Genomic DNA, 18,114 nt, shown 5'->3' with positions numbered 1-18,114 from the left:
TTAAGATAAAGTTGGAAAGTCATGTGTTAGACTAAGGAACATGGGATGGAGACATTCAGGGGAAATGTCCACATTTGTTAACCTAGGTGCCAGTGAAAACTTCATGTAAACTGAAACTTTACTTTCTCCCAATGAGACAAATCATTTACCTGGATTAGTTATAAGTAACCTGCCTCTTCCCTGCTCCCACAGCTCCTTCTCTCTGAAAATGAAGTCATTTAAAACCCTCTGTAGGTAGGTACATGCCTGCTCAGGAAGTCTTAAAGGAGCATCACTTCCATGTTGGGATTGTTTCAGTGTCCAATTTGCTCATTCACTGCTACCCTCCTAATCCAAGTCAACATCATGTCTCATCTGGACCACTGCGACAGCAGTATATCCAGTGCCTGGAACAGGGCCCACAACAGAGTAGGAGCTTAAAAAAAGATTGCTGATTGATTGACTGAATGACATCTTGCTTGCCTTTAATCAGTGACCCAGTGCTGGTTCCTTGACCCTTGTTGTATGCCTGGTATCAGACATGATATCCTATCTCCAGGACTAAAGCCCTGCCCTGTTCTCGCTGATCCCTCTGACAATAGTTAGAGCTGCCGTAACAAAAATGCCATAAATTGGGTGGCTTAAACAATTGACATTTTCTCTCACAGTCCTGGAGGCTGTAAGTCCAAGATCAAGGTGTAAACTAGTTTGGTTTCTTCTGAGGCCTTCCTCTTGGCTTGCAGATGGCTGCCTTCTCACTGTGCCCTCACATGGTCATCCTTCAGTCTACTTGTTGTCTGTGTCCTAATCTCCTTTTTGTATAAGGACACCAGTCATACTCGATTAAGGCCCACACACAAGACCTCATTTTTCTTTATCTCTTTAAAGGCCTTATCCCCGGGGCGCCTGGGTGGCTCAGTCGGTTAAGCATCCGACTTCGGCTCAGGTCATGATCTCACGGTCCGTGAGTTCGAGCCCTGCATCGGGCTCTGTGCTGACAGCTCAGAGCCTGGAGCCTGTTTCAGATTCTGTGTCTCCCTCTCTCTCTGCCCCTCCTCATGCTCTGTCTCTCTCTGTCTCAAAAATAAATAAACGTTAAAAAAAAATTTTTTTTAATAAAAAAATAAATAAAGGCCTTATCTCCAAATTACAGTCACATCCTAAGGTTCTGAAGGGTAAGACTACAACATATGCATTTGGGGAGGGGAAACACAATCCAGCCCATGACAAGCTGTCACAAGCATTGTCCTCTCTCTGTCTTCTATAGTTGGACATCCCTGAGGCCTGCCTATCTTCTGCTCCTATAATGCCTATTGCTGTGTTCTCTGCCATTCATGATGCCTTGTTACTTCCTACTGTTCCTCCTTGATGCCAGTTCCTTATAGCAAAACCATCTGTTGTCTGTTACCTCCTCCTGGGCTGGCCTTCTTCCCGTCACCTGTGGCTGGTGTTCTTGCCAAACACCTGTCCCTGATGGCTGCAGTTAACCCTTCTATTTCTGGCTGTGTTACTGGATACAACCCTAAATCTAAAACTAACAACTAAAAAAACTAAATAAGCAAACTAACTATTGGTCTCTGTTATGATCACTGAGGTACATTTTTGAAATAGCTTAAGAGCGATAACGTCTGGGCTGAATAAAGTTAACTGGTCTCACAAAAATAAAATTTTACTCAAAATCACACAATGGCATTATGCCCCACAGAGAACCTAGTTCAACTGGTTTGGGATGGGGCCTGATGAAGTTTCAGGGTGATGGTGGGGTTTGGAGCCAAGGGCCAAGAAAGAATTATTGAAGTCATCTTTGGTGCAAAAAGGTGATTTTATTAAAGCACGGGGGGACGGGACCCATGGCCAGAAAGAGCTGCACTGGGGTTGTGAAGAGTGACTGGTTACATACTAAGGAGTTGGGGGAGGTAAAGTCAAGAAGATGTTTCTTAAAGGAATTTTCATATGCTAAAGAGAATTTACAGATTACTGGAGGCCTAGCTATTGTTAAGCTAAGGTTGCTTTTCCCTCTAGCAGAGCATTAACATTAATACAGTAGGGATGGGGCACCTGGGTGGCTCAGTTGGTTAAGCATCAGACTTTGGCTCAGGTCATGATATCACAGTTTGTGGGTTTGAACCCTGCATAGGACTCTGTGCTGACAGCACAGAGCTGGAGACTGCTTCGGGTTCTGTCTCTCCCTCTCTCTCTGCCCACCCCCCTGCTCATGCTTTGTCTCTCTCACTCTCAAAAATAAATAATAAACAAACAAACAAACAAACAGAAAAGACAGTAGAGAGTTCCTGGACTTTAGGCTATTGATAAGATTGCCCTTTTTTTTTGTAATCGTATCAGTTTAACCATTTGTTTTCTGTCCTTTCCTTTGCTCTTGGGCAGCCAGGAGCCCCTGAGAATATTATACATATCCTACCTTGGTGGTGGGGGTGGGCAAGGTGGGGGGTTGCTAGCTTGTGCTTGGCCCTCAGCTTGCCTTCTAGTCCCTCATCAGGGCTTGGGGTCAGTATTTTTTTTTTTAACCTCTTCCAAGTGATTTTATTTTATTTTATTTCAATTTATTTTTTTTTAATTTTTTTTCAACGTTTTTATTTATTTTTGGGACAGAGAGAGACAGAGCATGAACGGGGGAGGGGCAGAGAGAGAAGGAGACACAGAATCGGAAACAGGCCCCAGGCTCCGAGCCATCAGCCCAGAGCCTGACGCGGGGCTCGAACTCACGGACCGCGAGATCGTGACCTGGCTGAAGTCGGACACTTAACCGACTGCGCCACCCAGGCGCCCCTCAATTTATTTTTAAATATTTTATTTTTAAGTAATTTCTACACCCAACATGGGGCTCAAACTCACAACCCTGAGACCAAGAGTCATCAACTCTCCACCAACTGAGCCAGCCAGGCACCCCTCCTCCAGGTGATTTTAACGGGCAGAAGAGATTAAAGATCACTGCTTTAACTGGAGAAACAAACCCATCCAATTCAGACAAAAACTAGAGCACAAGAGTGAAAGTAGGCTAGGAGATCCTGTCCCACGTGTGACTTGCGAATATAATGCACTGAGTCTTTCAGTGTCCGGTTCCACCCAAATACAGAGGTGGGTGACTCACCCTGTATCTCCACCACTCATTTGGTGTAAAGTGCCCACACTTTGGTCTAAGAAGCTGGGGGTGACTTCATAACGTCTTCTACCACACAGAGCAACCAAGATGGGGCTCAACAATGACTGTGGGCACAGGCAAGCATCACTTCTGCTGGGCCACCTGAGTGTGGCTGATGATGAAAGATACTTCTCCCCCCACACCCCCACCTGCACCTGCCCTGCAGTGGTAAAAAAAACAAAAAACAAAAAACAAAAAACAAAAAAACCCAACCAACCAAACAAAAACACAGCTAATGAGGCTCTTCAGCTCAGCAACAGTGGGACTCACTCAAAAGGCGGATGAGCTCCAGGCATTGATCAGCCTCCACAGGCTTCCTGTGGCTGACTGGCAGCAGTCTCTGGAGGGTGCTGTCCTCTTCATGGTGGGGCTTTTCCCCAGGCCTCCCTCCAGCCTCCTAGGTACCAGCCCTCCTCCAGGCCAGAGGATGCTTGGGTGAAAGGGCTTAGTCTGGCACTCTCTCTAGACTGTTTCCAATATGTCCTTAGGGCAAAACCCAATCCCTCAGGCTTCCGGGCCTTCCTTTTGATTCTCAAGGGCTTTTTCTTTTCTCAACAAAACCTGGTTCTCTGCAAATTAAAGGCTTTGGCTTTCAAAACTATTGTTCACGATGTGGGCTTCAAGAGGCTATTTTAAAAGTCAGAAAACTGAACATTGACTGTTTTATTCTGACTGTTTCTTTCTCTTTGCATTCCGGTTGTACCAATCCTAATTCTCTTCCAGGCAATGCCTCTGATTTACTAGGGAAAAGGTCAAGTGGAAAAAGTGTAGCAAAGAAAAGCACAAAGATTAACAGTTCAAGATACTCTGTCTCTGTAAGAAATACTACAACATTGACCACTCCAGGGCCCCACCCGACCCTGACAAGTGAGCAGGCCAGGATGTTCTGGCTGAGTTTACACAAGCACAGGGAAATGGAGAATCAAGATTTATCTTGATAATAAAAGTTCTTTTTTTTTTTAATTTTTAAATTGTATTTATTTTTGAGAGAGAGACAGAGCGTGAGTGGGGGAGGGGGAGAGAGAGGGAGACGAAGAATCTGAAGCAGGCTCCAGGCTCTGAGATGTCAGCACAGAGACCAACCCAGGGCTTGAACTCATAAGCCATGAGATCATCTGAGCCAAAGTCAGATGCTTAACCGACTGAACCACCCAGGCACCCCTTAATAATAAAAGTTCTAAATGTGAATTATGAAAACATTGTTTTCTTCAACAAGTCGATGGCATGAAAACAAAAGGGAGAGGGGTTGCTCAAGATTAAAAGAAACTTTAGAGATACAACATTCTTATTTGGAGTCTGTTTTGAAATAACCACTGTCAAAAGACATTTTTGAGGCAATAAAGCAAATTTGATTATGGAATGGGTATGAGATGATACCACAAAATTACTGTTAATGTTAAGTGTGACAATAGCATTTGGTTATGTAAGAAAGATTTTTTTTTAAACAGATGTATATAGAAGTGTGTGTGGGGGTGAAATGATATAGTGTCTGGACAGTAGACAGGAGAGTAAAGAAGGAAGGATGGAAGGAAGGAAAAGAAAACCAGGTTCTTTGGCAAGAAACAAAAAAACAAAACAAAATTGGGATAGATGAATTAAGCATGGCAAATTCTTGATAAGTGTTAGTTTATATGTTTATTTTATTTTAAAGAGATAGAAAGAGAGAGAGAGTGTGCAAGCTGGAGAGAGTGGCAGAGGGAGACAGAAAGAATCTTAAGCAGGTTTCATGCTCAGTGCAAAGCCTGATGCACAGCTTGATCCCACGAACCTGGGATCACGACCCGAGTCAAAATCAAGAGTCAGACGTTCAACCGACTGAGCACTTAGGAGCCCCAATTTTTATTTTATTTTTAAGTAAACTCTACACCCAGTGTGGGGTTTGAACTCACCACCCCAAGATCAAGAGTTGTATGCTCCACTAACCCAACCATCCAGGTGCCCCTGGTAAGTATTAGATTTTGACAACAGGCATATGGAAGTTCATGTTATTATCTCTATTTTTTGTGTATGCTTGAAAAATTGCATAATAATTTTTTTAATTGTAAAACTAATATAGGAGAGATGGACTGAGCAATAGAAGAGAATAAAAGGACCAGAAGCAAATTCAAGTATTTAGTGTTTAAGAATTTAGGGAGTGGGGGGATTGGTTAAATAGGTGATGGGGATTAAGAAGTGCACTTGTGATGAGCACAGAATGATGTGTGGAATTGTTGAACCACTATATTGTACACCTGAAACTAATAGAACACTGTGTTAACTAACTGGAATTAAAATGAAAACTAAAAAAAATAATAATAATTTATTATATTACTGATTTGCAGGCAGATGAACTCTCTTCAAATAAAATCTGACATAGAGCCCCAACATATAAAACAAAAAAAGAATAGGACTGCTCCATCTGAAGCTGCAGTAGGAATCTGGCTCTTTTGCTTCCTCTTTGTCTCCCCAGGAATCTACAGAAATAACTCAGGAAAATCCTGTGGCTCTATAGAACACAGCTTGAAAACCTCTGTAGTATATGATAAAGGAAACCTCTTAAATCCTGCAGAAAATGTGTACTACTTAGTATATGTACTAGGCAACTGGCCAACGATTTGGGAGAAAAGAAATCGAGTTAAATCCCTACCTCACATCATACACCAAAATAAATTCCAGTTGCATAAAAATATTAAATATACAAAATGAAATTACAAAAATGTTAGAAGAGAGGCATCTGGGTGGCTCAGTCGGTTGGGCACCCTACTCATGATTTTGGTTCAGGTCCATGATCCCAGCGTCATGGGCGGGATCTAGCCCTGTGTTAAGGTCTACACTCAGCATGGAGCCTGCTTAAGATTCTTTCTCTCTCTCTCTGCCCCTTTCCCTGATTTGCGCCACATGCTCTATCTAAAATAAAATAGGCATGACTGGGTGGTTCTGTCAGTTAAGTGACCAGCTTCAGCTCAGATCATGATCCTGTAGTCCCTGGGTTCGAGCCCCACATCGGGCTCTGTACTGACAGCTTAGAGCCTGGAGCCTGCTTTAGATTCTGTGTCTCCCTCTCTCTCTGCCCCTCCCCCGTTCACACTCTGTCTCTCTCAAAAATAAACATTAAAAAAAATTTTTTTAATTAAATTAAATTAAAATAATTAAAAATAAAAGAAAGCTCATGCTCTCTCTAAAAAAAATAAAGATAAATACATTTTTAAAAAAGTGTTAAAAGAAAAATAGGCAAATATTCTAAAATACACAGAAAGACCCTAAGGAAACCAAGAAAGACAGAAATTATAGGGGTGTCTGGGTGGCTCAGTCACTTAAGCATCTGACTTCTGTTCAGGTCATGATCTCATGGATTTGAGCCCCGTGTTGGGCTCTGTGCTGACAGCTCAGAGCCTGGAGCCTGCTTGAGATTCTTTGTCTCCCTCTCTCTCTGCCCCTTCCCCACTTGTGCTCTCTCTCTCTCTCTCAAAAGTAAATAAACATTTTTTAAAAGACAGAAATTATAAAGGGAAAGATTGGTAACTTTGATTACATAAATATCTATAAGTTTTGTATGGCAAAAAAAGCACACTCCACAAAAAGGAAAAAAAGGAATGTGCGAACATGATGGACTTTAATATTCTTAATCATTAGGTAGTATTTCAAGTCAACAGGAAAAAACAAACACTCCAACAGAATAAAAGGATCAAGAATATATATATATGTATATACAGGGGTGCCTGGATGGCTCAGTCGGTCGAGTGTCCGACTTCGGCTCAGGTCATGGTTTCGCAGTTCGTGAGTTGTAGTCCCGTGTCAAGCTCTGTGCTAACAGCTCAGAGCCTGGAGCCTGCTTCGGATTCTACGTCTCCCTCTCTCTCTCTCTCCCCCTCCCCTGCTCATGCTCTGTCTCTCTGTCTCTCAAAAATAAATAAATGTTAAAAAAAATATTTTAAGAATATATATATACATATATATATGGAGAAAGAGAGAGGGAATATAAATCATCATAAAGATATGTTAAAGAGGGTTCCTATGAAGGAAATGGAAAGGGGTATGGATATTAAAGGAGAAAACATTAAATAATTAAAATAAAACAAGAGAGAAGCTCAGAATAGACTGGTAATGACAGTTTGCTTAAAATTGAGGAATATGTTTAATTCAGCTTTCTGCACTTGAGTTCAATTTGTATATAAATGTATATGTATTATATATATAAATGTCCAAAAGGGTATATACTAAGATATTAATAGTAGCTATCTCTAGGAGTGGTATGAAAAGTGAATCTTTTTTCTTCACTGAATAAATATCATATAATAAGGAAAAGGCATTTTTTTTTAATGTTTCAAAAACTCATCTTAATACTCAGAAGTACTTTCCTGCTATTGGATAAATGCACAATAATCTACTAAATTCAGCCACCTGTGTGATCACAGTCATTTTTATTGTTTTTCCAGAATGTTCCAAAATAGCTCTGGAATAAGACCAGTGGGACCACCAGATAGCTATCTAGCCTCACCCTTCGTCCCATGCAAATGGAGATCAAGCCTCCAATCCAGCTTTCGCAGAAATCTCCGTAGGACCCAGGATAACAAGGCCTTCTCCTTGGCTGAGGAAAGGAGGGGCAGCCTTCAACTTACAGCAGTCAGCTTACAACAGCCTCTGAAAAGCTGCCTTGGGCAACAATTGCCAAAGACAAAAGGTTCCACCTCAAGAGTGGAAACTCTATTTGTAGCTTTGTAGACACAGGTGTTCTTACAGGCGACTAAAGACCTACAGAGTGGAACTGTGTTTGGCCAGGAATAGCTCAGAAGGCCTTCCCCTCAGAAGCCAGCTCTTGAGGCCTTCAGGGTATGTTCTAACTATATTTGGCAATGAAAACCAAAGAGGTCAGTGGCTTAGCTCAGTGGGGGGAAAGCTATTCCTGATTTACATCCCCTGCTTCAAACTAGGACCAAGAATTTTAAAACTCACTTCATTTATTTATTTTGCACTCACTGAGCATACCACTAAAGACGTTTTCCCTTCCAGTCCTACCAGCCTCATGTAAACCTTCCAGAACCACAGGTGTAAATCACCTACCCAAGCCATCTTCATATTAGAGGACATTTGGGGACACCTGGCCCGAAAATCCAAATGTTAAAATTATCCCACTTACTCTCCATGTATTTGTAGCATTAAAATAGACTATAGCACTTGGGTGCAAATTCAGACTCTAGCACTTACTACTCACTGTGTGACCGTGGCTAAATTCCTTTGTGTCTCTGAGGTTTAATTCTTTTATCTACAAGTAGAGATAATAACACCTATTTTAGAAAGCTGCTCTAAGAATTAAATGAGATAGGGGTGCCTGGGTAGCTCAGTCGGTTAAGCATCCAACTTTGGCTCAGGTCACAATCTCATGGTTTGTGAGTTTGAGCACTGCATCGGACTGTCTGCAGTCAGCAAAGAGCCCACTTTGGATCCTCTGTACCCCTCTTTCTCTGTCCCTTCACTGCTCGTGCTCTCTCTCTAAAATAAATAAACCTTTAAAAAAATATTTAAAAAAAAGACTTAAATGAGATCAGGTGTACAAAGTGGCTAGGAGAATATATGATACAAAGCGGGTGCTAAGAAAAGAATCCTTTTCTATCCTCCCCCATAACTCCCTTCCACTCCTGTTCAGCCAAGGTGTTTGGCTTCTCAAGAAATTGCCCAGTATCCTGCGTCTGATTACAAGTGGATGGTACCATTCCCACAGCCAGCAACAGTAGCTAAAGATAAAAGTTGTGACTACTCAGCTGAGGACATGTCGAATCAGCTCACAGATGACTCATCACTGTTGATAAATGATGTGTTCTTGGCATTAGGAGGCCTTATCCTGACAAGCTTCAACACCTTATGAAAAAAATCCAGAAGGTAGATTGAATGGCTCACAGAGAAGGTCCCAGGGTTTGATGGTGACCTTCAGTCAATTCTGAACTTGTACCACACTGGTCATAGGAGGGTCTTCTGTCTGTTCAGACACATCTCCAGTCACAAAGTTTTCAGTAGGGAAGGACTCCAGCCGAGCAGCTGCCTCGTTCGTCTCTGAGCTGAACCATCTCCTTCATTGCCTTGGATTCCCTGAAGGGAGTCATAAGACTCCTTGGGCTAAAGGCTAGATGCTCATTCCCTGCTCAGAACAGCCCTAAGCTAGTGTCCAACCTGCCTTTGGCAGCTTTGTCTCCTGCCTGAAGTCCTGCCAGGGTGAGGTTTGGCTGGAGGGTTCTGTGGCTGTAGGACAAACCTTGGTTCAAGGAAAAGGGTATTTAATCCTGAGCCACTGTCTGCGAGGCCGAAGTGTTTGCTACTCTCTGCAGCTTCTATAGCCCCTTCAGACCACCCAGAACCACTCACTGACACAGAACTTCCATGGCTGGAATTTTTAGTCACTCCTTCATTCATACATGCCCTGTACCTTTTACAATGACTGGCACAGAGTTCTCTCTGAATTTTTATTAAAAGACCCTTGATGACAAGGATGGTCAGTTGCTGCATTTGCAACCTTCTCAATTTTGATGAACCTCACAAAATTAAGATCAAATAGGACAATGAACTGTATGAATACTGACACTATTAATTTGGACCCCAGACCTAGGACTGATCTCTTTTGCTACTGTATATACAGGTTTTTTTCTGAAAGTAACTATCCCTGGCCCCCAGGGTAGTAGGTGTGGGGGATGGGCTAAATGGGTGATGGGCATTAAGGCAGGCACTTGCTGTGATCAGCACTGGGTGTTGTATGTAAGTGATGAAACACTAAATTCTACTCCTGAAACCAATATTACACTGTATGTTAACTAACTGGAATTTAAATAAAAAATTGAAACAACAAATCAAAAAAGAAAAAAAAAACAGGAAGAAGAAGAAAAAGGCAAAAAAAAAAAAAAAAAAGAAAGAAAGAAAGAAAGAAAAAAAAGCAAAGGGTGCAAAAGGTCCAGGAAAAGGCAGGCTGCTGGAAACATTTCCATTCTCCAAACTCAGATTTTTCTCCAACAGGAAGGTTTCTGAGATCACCTACAAACACCAACATTTCAGCCATGCTTTGAAGTGGAAAGGCTAGGGACACTTGCTGAAAAGGACAAGCAGTTGATCTCCATCCTGGGTTCCCAGGACGTCGGGTGAGACAAATGGGGCAGGGAAATCAAAATCAGGGGTGCTTCGTCTTATCCTCCCCTTCTGTCCTGTTCCCAGGTCCTCTGACCTTCTAGTCACTCACTGAGGCTTAGTGTCCACCTTCTATCACCGGAACGCGGGTCAACCTTCTAAGATGATAAAGCTAGGCGGAGGAAGGAAGGAGAGAGCAAAAGGCAGCCTGGAGAGAAGTGGAGAAAAAAATGAAAAAACTTGGGGAGGAGGAAGGAAGAGGAGAGCGGCAAGAGAAGGCGGAACAATGAAGGTCTCAGGCCGTCAGAGGCGCACGATTCCGGCGGCACGTCCGTCCCGCCCGCCTCCGGCCAGCAGCTGCACGCTGCGCAGCGTGTGGGCGCTGAGTCACGGTCCCAGAACAGGGAGCCGCCGTGCAGGTCTGGGGGGGGCCGGCCCTGGTTGGCATCTGCAAACTGTTTTTTTCTTTCCTCTCTCATTAGGGCTGTGTGCTGACTCCCACGTAGGAGGACTTATTAAACCGCACGTACCGCCTGACGGCCCTCGGGTCGTTCCCCGGCTGCCGGCTGGGGGCGCCACAGCCTCGCTGATGAGCCCGCCGGCTGGCTGGGGCACCAGGCCGGCAGAAGATTGGGGTTACTGGCGTGGCTGCCGGATTCCCGGAGCAGTGCGAACATTTTGCTGGAGTAGCTTCTAACTTTTACACCGCGGCAGCCCGTGACAACTCCTCACTTAGAAGACCTCGGAGACCACCCTAACTCTCCGAGGTGCGTTTTCTTTTTCGCACGGGGTTCCGCGAGAAACTCCATAAAATCTGGGACTCTGTTGCGCAACGCAGAGAGTCGAGTCTCCCCTCTGCGCTAGGGCTCACCCTCCCCAACCCGGCCCGGCCGCCACGCGAGGCTGCGACTTGAGCAGCCTTCGCGAAGCCCGGACCCGCTCGCAGGACAGGCGCTCTGCGCGCAGCACAAGGAGAGCAGCGCACGGGACAGCTCCGCCCGCGCGCGGACACGGCCGGCTCGTGCTGGAGCAGCCGTGCCACCTTCCCACTCTAGGCGGCTCCCGGACGCGCCAGGACCAAGGGAAACGTCTCTCCCAAGACTCGTGAGCCGAGAATTAATCAGCATCGAAGTAGTTTATTGATTTGCTATTTCGCATATCACCCATTTTATGTAATAGATATACAGAGACACGGTGCTTCCTTCTTCCACAAGAGGTAATCAGTCTTGCACGCACACGCTCTCACACATTCCACGCAGCAATGTTCCATCTCGCTCATTCACGTATTAAAATAAGTGGGGGGGGGGCAATGCAATTGCTTTAAAATGCCCTTAATACAATATATAACGTACAAAAATATCTCTATATTTGAAGTTACAAAAAAATCTTGACAGCAACGAACTTAAATATTGATAGTTACCTCTATATATACAACACGCATTGCACTTTTCCTCGCTAGGTTTTGGAAAGTTCAAGTAATAGTGGGGCTTGCGCCCCGGTGGGGTGACAGTCCCCCGTGAGAAATCAGTTTGTGGGTAGGGACGGCAGGGACTCAGACCCCTGCCCCTGGGTGGGGCGGGGGTGGGGGGGGGGAGTCTCAAGCATCTGTATCTCAATTTTTCTCCTCTCCGTGAGTCTGGCAGACACTCCCTCACATTCTTCTGCCCCCACGGGGCACCTGGGCCCGATTGGGAGGAAGGGAACGGTGCCTCCGAGGAGAAGGGGCTCCTGCAGAGCCAGGGCTCGCCGCTGGACGGTGCCTACCGGACTCCCGGTCTCTGCAGGGCTGTCTCAGCCCGGTCTCCGTCGGCTAAGGAGCTCGGCTCTGGGAAACCCTCAGCCCCCAGGGGAAGCCAGCGGGATGCATACGCGCGCCTGTTCGCTGCTGCCACAGGCGCCTAAATCTTAAGGAGGGTGTCGAGCACCTGATGCACCCGGGAGGAGGCCGGAACCGCGCGTGCCTGTGGCTCCAGGGACAGAGTCCAGTTGGGGCCAGTCTCGGGCAGGGAGCGCCGGCGCCGGCGGCCGTAGCCCTGGGGGCTAATCTTGCTCCTGGGGGCGACGCCGTCCTTGTCCTTGTCCGTGAACTGGTAGATTTGGTGCGCCAGTTTCTGCACCGTGCACGTTCCGAAGCGGCAGCCGAAGCTCCGCAGGCCCTGGAAGTTGTTCATGCTCTGGCGGTAGCGCTTGACTCGGACGCGGGCGGCGTCCGGACTGCTGAGGAAGGGAAGGAAGGTAACATGAGACCCCCATCAAGCAGGGCTTTGGCCTCAGCCACCAGGAATCCGAGCCATTCAAGGACCAGAGGGAACTGGAAACTGCTACCGCGCTCTGAACTGCCAGACAGCCCTGAAGATCCCCAGGGCCAGGGTAGTGGAGGAGAGTTCCCCCTTGCCCACCCCGCTTCGGCGCAGGGCATAGTTACCTGGCCTGGGGGTTGTGAGTGGCGACCTTCACGTCCTGGGGCCGAATGAGAGTCTGGGTTGGCCCGGCCTTCACGTAAGTGAGCCCTGTGGGGTAGCTGCTGGACACCCGAAGTTCCCTCTTGCCACGACTTAGAGCCCACTTATTCCATCTAGAAAACACAAATAGACTCGATTCGCGTGCGTCCAGGCGAGGTCCCGGTCCAGACGGGCTCCCGTTCACTTCTAACCCCTCGGGACCGACAGCCAGTTTCCCTTGTCTCCCAGGTACAAGGACTGAGGAAGGAGCTGCTTGCGACTCACTTCTTTCGGAACTCTGACGCCACGTCGAGCCGTGCAGTGTCCGCGCCCAAGAAGGCCAGGGAGCCCAGGTACATGAGGGCGACGGGAACCAGCTTCATGCCGGCGGCGATGTGCAAACCCTGGAAGGAGAGAGAGGGGCCGAGCGTGAGCACCCCGCCTGTAGCACGGCCCGGGCGGGGCACGGAGGACGTGTGGGGGCCCCCCGCTCGGGCAGGCTCAGCCCGCGCTCTGCCTGGCTCAGACGCTTATCTCGCCCGGGCGCAGAGAGGCGCCAGCTGCATTTGCACCCGCCGGGCGGGTGACGGGCCCCTCAGAGGAGGCCTTTACCCAGCGCCAGGCTCCCAGAGGTTCCCTGCCCAACTTCTCGTTATTTGGCTGGCGGAGTAAAAGGGAGTGGGTCTCTGCAGTTCCAGCTGTGTGCACGGCTGGACCCAGGATATAGGACGCAACCCGCGAAGGACCTTCCAAAATGGGTTGTACCCCTCACCCAGCACTCCCAGTTTCCAGCACTCTAAAGTCCCTCCCCCCACTACCCGCCCTCACACCCCCCCCCACCCCCGCTAACCCGCCCCGCCTGTGGCGCCTACCTGCTGAGGGGGTGATCTGCCAAGGTCTGGGAGGTGAAAGTCTGAGACGTCGCTCTGGCACTGGCAAAACCCCACCGTCCAAGCCGCGGTGAGAAACCAGAGGTGGCAAGGCTCGAGCTGTTCCGGCTAGTGTCACCAAGAAACCACTGAGTGTCCGGCTCCGGTGCCTCAGCTTTATAAGAGCAGAGGGGGCGGGGCTTGGGCTGCCCTCGCGCCCTCCCATTCTTCCCTCGGGCGCGCGCGGGCCTCTGCATTCGGGCGCGCGCATTGCAGCCCGAGGATGTGGGATTGCGGTGAGGGTCCCTCATGCCCAGAGGGCTCAGAGATGAGCTCCAGAGATTGGTTCAGGAACTACCACAAGCCTAAATCTTCAGAACATAAACCAGGGAGAAGCAGGGCCGGTACAACCTCTTGGGGTCCTTACTCAGAACCTATGCAACCCAGAGTGTGAGGCCTACTGGCACGGAACTGCAGCAGTCAGCGGGAGGTACCACGCGTATGGCCCGAGCCCCGGACCTCGGGAGCGGTGGCCTCGAGTGGACCGCGCCCCCTGCCGGCTCGGCGCCTGACCTGACCGCGACCCCAGACTCCTGCAGAGCCGCAGGGGCAGGACACAGAGCAGAGACTGGAGGAGTGGGGCTCTCCAGCACCCCCGAGAGGATGAGACTCCAAGGTTCTGGGATAGGCTAGAAAGATTTCGCAATAAGGGCAAGGCTCGGGAAGGCTGATTTGAGAATTGGGATTTGGAGGGGGGGGGAATTATCTGAGCTTCAGAATTTAGTTGCCTATTTAGAAATATGGGAATAACTAAAATTAGGACGGACGACACCGTTTCGTTTCCTTCCCCTTGTAATCCAATTATTCCTTACAAGGGTACAACCTGAGAGTTTGCCTGGCTACCTTCGGAGACTTCATTCACCCATTGTAAACGTGTGGATTTACAGCCTGGGAGCACACTAATGCTTCACCTATGTTAATCGCTTTAGAGTTTACAAAACAGTCACATCCTGATCTTTGATCCAGACACCCACCCTTGAGTTAAGCGAGTTAAGTTAACATTACTGTTCTCATTTCCCAAGGAGAAAATTGAAGTTCAGAGAGAGGAGGTATTTGACCAAAGTCACACCAAAGGTAGGGAGCAATAAAGTCCTAACTCGGCCAGGGAAGCAAACACCGCAGACCGGGGCGCGGCATGGATATTTCTAGGCTGGGGTCATCATGCCGTCAGGGGGGAGAGGAGAATCCTAGCCCCCGCCCAAGGATTTATGCCTGTTCATGATGAGTCACCCCAAGCACGTTTGTCACCCTTTTGTGTTCTTCCCTCACCTCTTCTTGACTTCATTTTCTTCTTTTCTGAGGGCCAAACTGGAAGGGAACTCAGCCCCGCGGGGCTCCCTAGTTCTTGGATTCCGGCTTCTGGTATCCTATCACCACCCACTGCCCCACTCACAAGTCCTGAAGCCTGGTGCCTAGACCAAGAGGCTGTGGTCCCGGGACCATTGGGACTCTGCCGACCAGCTTCCAGTCCCCACCCCGAGGCTGTGTAAACGTGGGCAAATTAAGTTTCCCCATCTATGACATGTCTTCTGCAGATTTCTACGCTTCCTACCTGCTCTGCCAAATTGGTCCTGAGACCCATTGCAAAGAAGACTGGGCGCTAGGTGGCAGGGAATGGCCTGGTCTGGGCCACATACTGCTGGTTCAGCGGCCTTTTCATTCTCAGGACTGAACCATGGACATTTTACCCCAGAAAGGAATGGCTGCCGCCGATGTTATTTATTCTGAGGACTCTTCCCCCAAGGGAATCACCTGAATGGACCTGAGTTCCGGCTGAGGGTTGGGGGGCAGATTCCTGACTCTGGCTGTGGCACTGACTCTCGCAAGGGCTGGGGTCAGAGGGGTGCAGCGCAGCATAGTGGCTGGGTTCCAGCCGCCTGGAGGGCTGCAGGGCTGTCACTGCAGCAGGCGGCTCTTCCGTTGGTACCTCAGACAGTGGATATTACTGTGCGCCTGCTGTTTCCAGGAGCCTCCCCCAGCCAAACTATTCTGCTTCTCTCCCACTTCCCATCTCTTCCTCAGGCTCTCCGCACCAACCTTGTCCAAGACAGGCTGGCTGTCAGTTTTGTCTGAGGATGCGAGTTACTTGTCGCCAGCTTCCAGTTGGGTCCGCGCCAAGACAGGTTTTACTTTCATTTCCCTGGCGCGCGAGTCTCGACTTCTGTAAAGGTCAAGGACAGCTGGGCGCCGGCCCACAGCCAGGGTAGGTCCCGTGGTCTGGACTCGTTCCTTCCAGTTCCCACCAGCCCTGGGCGGTCGGTCTGCAGAGGACTCTGTGCTGTCCCTCGTTGCCTCCTCTCTGTGTCTTTTTGGAGAGCCTATGATTCCATGGGAGTGGGTGGAGAGTTGGGGGGGGGGGGGGGATTGGCTTTAGTTCCTCTGCAGGATCGCGAAGCGTGCTCTAGATGCAAACTTCGCTTTGAGCTACGGGCTGCTTCAACAAGCAAAGCAAACCCTGGAGGGGAGACTGGGCTCCGCTCCACCTGGCTCCAGTGGCTACACCAGCGACTTAGCAGCGATACCAGGAATTCCCACCTGAGAGAGCCTTGGCACAATTCTTATCAGTCCAGGTGACCCTTGGCGCTCTAGCGCTTAGAGATCTGACGCTTGAAAACCCCCGCCAATCATTCCCCCCCCCCCCCATTTTTTTACGTACTGAATTGGCAGCTCGGGATCTTGCTAGAACACCGTATCTTCGAAAGTGTGTGCGTGTGTCTGCGCGCGCGCGCGTTTGCGTAAGCGAGCGACAAGCCCGAGCGTTCCGTTGGGGGGGGGTCATAGGGTATACGTTGTAAAAATATATAAAATTATACAAAATTTGCCAGATGTTGGCATCTTTTTCTCCCATTCTACTTTGGTTCGCTTAATCATCTCAGAAGAAACACACACACACACACGCACACACGAATGTGTTTTCAGTTACACGGTGGGATCTAGAAGAAAACCTCACAGGAGTTCTGCTTCTGGTAATTTGTTAACGTGAAGTTTCAAACAAGCTGCAGTGATTGGATTCATATTGAGTAGAAGGAAGGAAGGGAAGGAAGAAACATCTTTAAAATCTCACTGTCAAGAAAAGAGAAAGACAAAAAAAGAAAGAAATTCTAGTAAATGATGGCCCACTTTTTTTGTGCCCAAGAATTCTTAAAGGGTCGATTGTAAATAAACCCCAAAGCAGGGTAATAAATGTATGCATCCTGAAATCATACGTAAAGACACACAAATATGCTGAATGTTTGTTATACTGGTGTCTCAATTGGTGTCTTCTTTACATTCCAACTGAATTATTTTTAGGCCCTCAATCCAAGCCTTATTGTTAGTGATGTTTGGAGTTTAAAAAAACTGTGGTGGTTTCTCAGCTAATATATGGACACATGCCCTAAAGCCAGTTTGACCACACTCAGCTCATGCAGAAAAATAATGAGAAGCAATATATTATATTAATGATAGTAAGAAGAATAAAACTGAGGAGCTCAGTGCATTGCATAATTATCTCAGATGCCTCTTTTTTCAAACAGGAAAGTTCATAATGCATGTGTTATTCATGTTTCAAAACCATGCTGCTAAGCTAAGGGCTTGTTTACAAAGCCCATTTGAAAACAAAGTTTAAGAAACTTCCTGGAAGTTTCTAAACACAAAGTGGTTTAGAGAAAGGACACAATCAGTTTTACAGATTTGATCACTCACAGGGAAAAATAAAGCAGGATTCAAAACTTGGCACTTCTTTGGAATCTCTGAGCTGTCCGAGGAGCTAATAAAATATAGATCCTTTCCAGAAAAATGCACATGTAAATAAATCAATTTAAGTATAAAATAGGCATACAATTTGCTGCCTCATTTTTGTGCAGAAACAATCAGTCCTGGGGTACCTGGTTGGCTTAGTTGGTAGAGCACACAACTCTTGATCTCAGAGTGGGGAGTTTGAGCCCCATATTGGGTTGTAGAGTTTACTAAACCAATTGTATATGTATAAATCAGTCCTTGGGGCACCTGGGTGGCTTAGCCGGTTAGGTGTCCAACTCTTGATTTCAGCTCAGGTCATGGTCTCACTGTTAGACTGAGCCCTGCGTTGGGCTCTGTGCTGGCAGCGAGGAGCCTCCTTGCGATTCTGTTTTTCCCTCTGTCTCTGCCCCTCTCCCTTGCTCATGTGGGTGTTCTCTCTCTCTCTCTCTCTCTCAAAATAAATAAACAAACTTTAAAAATATAGTAAAAAATCAGTCCTTATATGTGACAAGCCTCCTTGAAGCTTAAAGAATATAAGTTGCTATAGACAGATGAAAGAGAATACAGAAAAGATGGTAAACATATAGAAGCTTGTTATACTAACAGCTATAACAGAATAAGATGAAATGACTTCAAGAGAAATTTATTACTGATGACCCAATGATTGGTATTAATAAATGGATTATAAAAGAGATGATTAGACCATTTGGGTGTCATCTGTAGCCAAAAGTGTTAACAGGAGCAACCATTATGCTGCCTGCCTCCAGGTGGGGATCCTATGCTATCAGATTAGAACCAC

At 47.3% G+C, this 18,114-nt stretch overlaps 1 protein-coding gene and 1 long non-coding RNA gene across 3 annotated transcripts; one reads left to right on the top strand and one right to left on the bottom strand.

The window, feature by feature from the left end:
- Positions 1-10,462: 10,462 nt before the first annotated feature.
- Positions 10,463-16,421, top strand: LOC122483557. Its single transcript, XR_006297413.1, has 2 exons — positions 10,463-10,992; positions 12,916-16,421. It is a non-coding gene; the product is annotated as an uncharacterized LOC122483557 (long non-coding RNA).
- On the bottom strand, positions 11,342-13,062 carry ADM (adrenomedullin). Of its 2 annotated transcripts, none has more exons than XM_043580631.1 (3): positions 12,952-13,062; positions 12,651-12,800; positions 11,342-12,442 (listed from the first exon to the last, which is right to left on the bottom strand). In XM_043580631.1, exons 1-3 carry the CDS (start codon positions 13,047-13,049, stop codon positions 12,124-12,126), a joined length of 567 nt encoding a protein of 188 aa, XP_043436566.1. In that variant the 5' UTR covers positions 13,050-13,062; the 3' UTR covers positions 11,342-12,123. The 2 variants fall into 2 exon arrangements, with proteins under 2 accessions (XP_043436566.1, XP_043436567.1); XM_043580632.1 differs by having other exon boundaries at positions 11,342-12,439.
- Positions 16,422-18,114: the final 1,693 nt, after the last annotated feature.

The sequence above is a fragment of the Prionailurus bengalensis genome, chromosome D1, assembly GCF_016509475.1.
Source record: "Prionailurus bengalensis isolate Pbe53 chromosome D1, Fcat_Pben_1.1_paternal_pri, whole genome shotgun sequence".
Lineage (NCBI taxonomy): Eukaryota > Metazoa > Chordata > Mammalia > Carnivora > Felidae > Prionailurus > Prionailurus bengalensis.
Note: the sequence above shows the minus strand (reverse complement) of the source record. Positions and strands in the feature narration are given on the sequence as shown.